The 3,613-nt window shown below is 36.8% G+C and overlaps 1 protein-coding gene across 1 annotated transcript in view; it reads right to left on the bottom strand.

Moving 5' to 3' along the window:
* The window catches only part of DAD1 (defender against cell death 1), a 27,941-nt gene that overhangs the window by 12,257 nt on the left and 12,071 nt on the right, over positions 1-3,613 (bottom strand). The window contains exon 2 of the mRNA XM_005882267.2: positions 1,183-1,357. Coding sequence (XP_005882329.1) covers positions 1,227-1,357 — 131 coding nt within the window. The 3' untranslated portion in view covers positions 1,183-1,226. The remainder of the gene's footprint in view (positions 1-1,182; positions 1,358-3,613) is intronic.

Raw genomic sequence — 3,613 nt, 5'->3', positions numbered from 1 at the left:
GCTTGATCGCTTGATCCCCAGTAGGGGGTGTGCAGGAGGCAGCCAATCAATGATTCTCTCTCATCATTGATGTTTCTATCTCTCTCTCCCTCTCCCTTCCTCTATGAAATCAATAAAAATATATATTTTTTAAAAAGGCAAAGAAAATAGTACATTCATTCATCAGTAGCTACATAGGATACTGGAAGAACACAAGACCAACAGCATCACCGGTCTAAGGCACTATTCGGCAATCACTTAGCTATGTGGCCAGAGAAGGCGCCACTGAATTATTCTGGACCTCTGTTTCCATACATATAAAATAAGTGTTCCTACATAGAGTTTGGAAGCACACATTATTTCTTAGAGCTTTCGGATTCTGCTTGGAAGGGAGGGGTGGAGAGGAGGGCATACCACACATAAAGGAGAGTCCAAGCAAAGAGGGCTTTTCAACTTGTTCATGAAAACAACTCTAGCTACAATGCTGTTTTATATATGGAAAACCTATATACGAATTTGTTTAGGGAAAAAAAGAGCTCTACTGCTAAAAAAGGAAAAATGGCAAATAAAACTAATGGCATATCATCCTATATTCTAAAGCAGTGGTCACCAACCTTTTGGACCTCACAGACCACCAGTGGTCCGCACACCATTGGGTGGTGACCGCTGTTCTAAAGTGTTCTCCCAAATTAATCCAATTTCTCCTTTTATTTCTACATTAGCGCATATATTAACAAATGGCTACTATCTCATTCAACATATACTGGATGTCAGTCAGGTGTAAGCACTATACTAGGTACTATGGGGACAATGGCCCAACATTTAAAGTCATCTAAGATCAAAATCAGAAATAAATTACAGAGCAAATCTAAAAGCAAAATCTACAATTTTTGTCTCTTCTAAGATCTCAGAGTTATTTTCATGGAGTTACTGGTGCAGAAATTTATGTATTAGCTACAGGCAAGCTCCCATTTTGTTATCTTAATGATTTGCAAAACAGTGAGAAGAGAAGGCAATGACCAAGAGCGGCAGCACTGATGATTCAGGATGAAATTAATGCATACTTTGCAGACTGATAAAAAAATTCTGCAAAAACGTCTTATCAGCAATGTGGGAACCTTGCCAGCCATGATCAAAACCAGCCCCATCCAATTTCCAGTTCTAAAATCAACATGATGGGAAAAGGCTATGATTACCACTTACCTTCCTCTAGTCTCCCACTCCTCAATTAAGCAAATAGGAATGATTCATCCAACGAAGTTCATGACAACAAGGTGCAGGATGGTGCTGGCAAAGAGAAAATCAGCAAAGGCTCGTTCCGGGGAGATGCCTTGGAAATCAGCTTTGTTCTGTGGGTTGATCTGTATTCTCAGACAAACTACACAAGAAGCAAAACACAAAAATTATCATCTAAAAGTATGAAACAAATGACTGCTAATGAACACATACATACCCAATGACCCAACAATTCCATTCTAACAGGTATGATAACCATGACAACCCCAAACTGGAAACAATTTAAATGTCTATCTCAGTAAGATGGATAAGTTATAGCATATGCATACAATAAACACTATATATGAAGAAAGAAGAGGGAGGGGAAATTGGAAGAAAATTGGTAAAAAGGTACAAACTTCCATATAATAAAAGCCTAATATGCTAAGTGTCCAGTCGTCTGGTCGTCCATTCAACCAATCAAAGCATAATATGCTAATGATATGCTAAGGCCACTTAACCACTCACTATAACGTTCACTGACCACCAGGGGGCAGACGCTCCAATCGGTAGGTTAGCTTGCTACTGGGGTCCGGCCAATCGGGACTGAGCCCTCCCGAGGTCTCTCCCCAGCTGGCCAACCTCCTGCATCCCTCCCCAGCCCCGATTGTGCAACAGCAGGGTCCCTTGGCCTGGCCTCCACCCTCTCACAATCCAGGACCCCTCAGGAGATGTTGGAGAGCCAGTTTCAGCCAGATCTCACAGGCCAGCACGAAGGATCCCACTGGTGCACAAATTCGAGCACCAGGCCTCTAGTCCAGTTATAAAATAAGTAGGTACTAGGAAGATAATGTACAGCATGATGATTATAGCTAACACTGCTACATGAAATATAAGACAGTTGTTAAGCGAGTTCTAATCACAAGAAGAAAATTTTTTCCTTTCTTTTTTCCTTTTTATTGTATCTATATGAAAAGATAAATGTTAATTGAATCTTTATGGTAATCATTTCACAGTATATGTAAATAAAACCATCATGGTGTATGCTTTAAATTTACACAGTGATGTATGTCATAAAACTGGGGGGAAGAAGGGGCTCAGCAAAAAACAAAACAAAAATCTTCACAACATGGATAAATTCTACAAATATGTTGAGCAACATAATCCAGACACAAAAAATACATGCCGTATTGTTTCATTTATGTAAAGCTTAAAATAAGGCAAAACGAACTTATGGTAAAATACAAGCCAGGATTAGTGGTTTTTCTCTTTCATGGTAGGGATGACTAATAAGATGCAAGGTAGAGGTCTCTAGAGTGCTGGTAATCAAGTTATATTAATGTTATTATTAATATCTATCATCAATTAAATGACAATTAAATTTTTTTTGGCTAAATTTTGTTTATACATACATATTTAATTGGAATAGGCAGAAACCAAAAAGGAGGAAAAAAATCAGGATAAAGTGTCAATGCCATTTTGTTTGCAGGGAAAAGTCAGGAAATAGAACAAATCACCAGGACAACGTTTGTAAGAAGACCATCCCAAAGCAGTTAAGTTATATAACCTATGAATGAAAAAAAGTCAAAAGTTTATTCTACTTAGTATGAGAATTTTTACATTAAATATATAGTAATTCATTTATCAGAAAATGATACCAGGAACTATGAGAAGTAGTTGCACTACACAATGACTATAACTAGAAAATCTCAAATGCAACTAAGCAGCTACGCTATATATATAGCTCTTGTTCTGGGCTAACGTACATGTCAGTTTAATATGGAACTGCATTATGGGTGTTAGAAAGGCAGCAATAGTTATATTTTGGCTTTTCTTCTAGATGCTTAAGTTAAGGCAGCAGTTCGAGCATATTAAGTGAAGGTAGTTAAAATTTAATGATAATTAATACAACTTGCATACACTGTTTAATGCTTCCTACATGGAATGAAACCAGTGTTATTTAATTGATGTTTACAGAAACACACTACACACAGAGATAACTAAAAAAACAAAACACAAACAACTATCGAAAGCAATCATTCTAAATGTCCTATGGTAACAGTAATATATAATAACAGTTATATATCATTAATATATATCATCTATAGCTGGTGATCATCAAGCTATAGAACTCATCAAGACAGACAGATGTGGTAGAGGTGGGAGTTGCAGGGTACTGAGCAAAAAGAAAAAAGAAAACTCATGGACAACAGTGTGGTGACTGCAGAGAGAGGGAGATGGAAGAGAGCATAGAGGGGATAAATAATGATGGAAAAAATAAAATAAAGATTAAATTTTTAAAACCCATCAAGTTGTACACTTAAGTGTTATGCACTTATTTGTGAAAGGAAAAAATATAATCTCATAGAGTTATGCTAAAAACAAAGGCTTACTCAGAAAAAAAAAAATATATATATAT

Source organism: Myotis brandtii, unplaced genomic scaffold (assembly GCF_000412655.1).
Source record: "Myotis brandtii unplaced genomic scaffold, ASM41265v1 scaffold70, whole genome shotgun sequence".
Taxonomy (NCBI): domain Eukaryota; kingdom Metazoa; phylum Chordata; class Mammalia; order Chiroptera; family Vespertilionidae; genus Myotis; species Myotis brandtii.
This window is presented reverse-complemented; position numbering and strand designations above follow the sequence as displayed.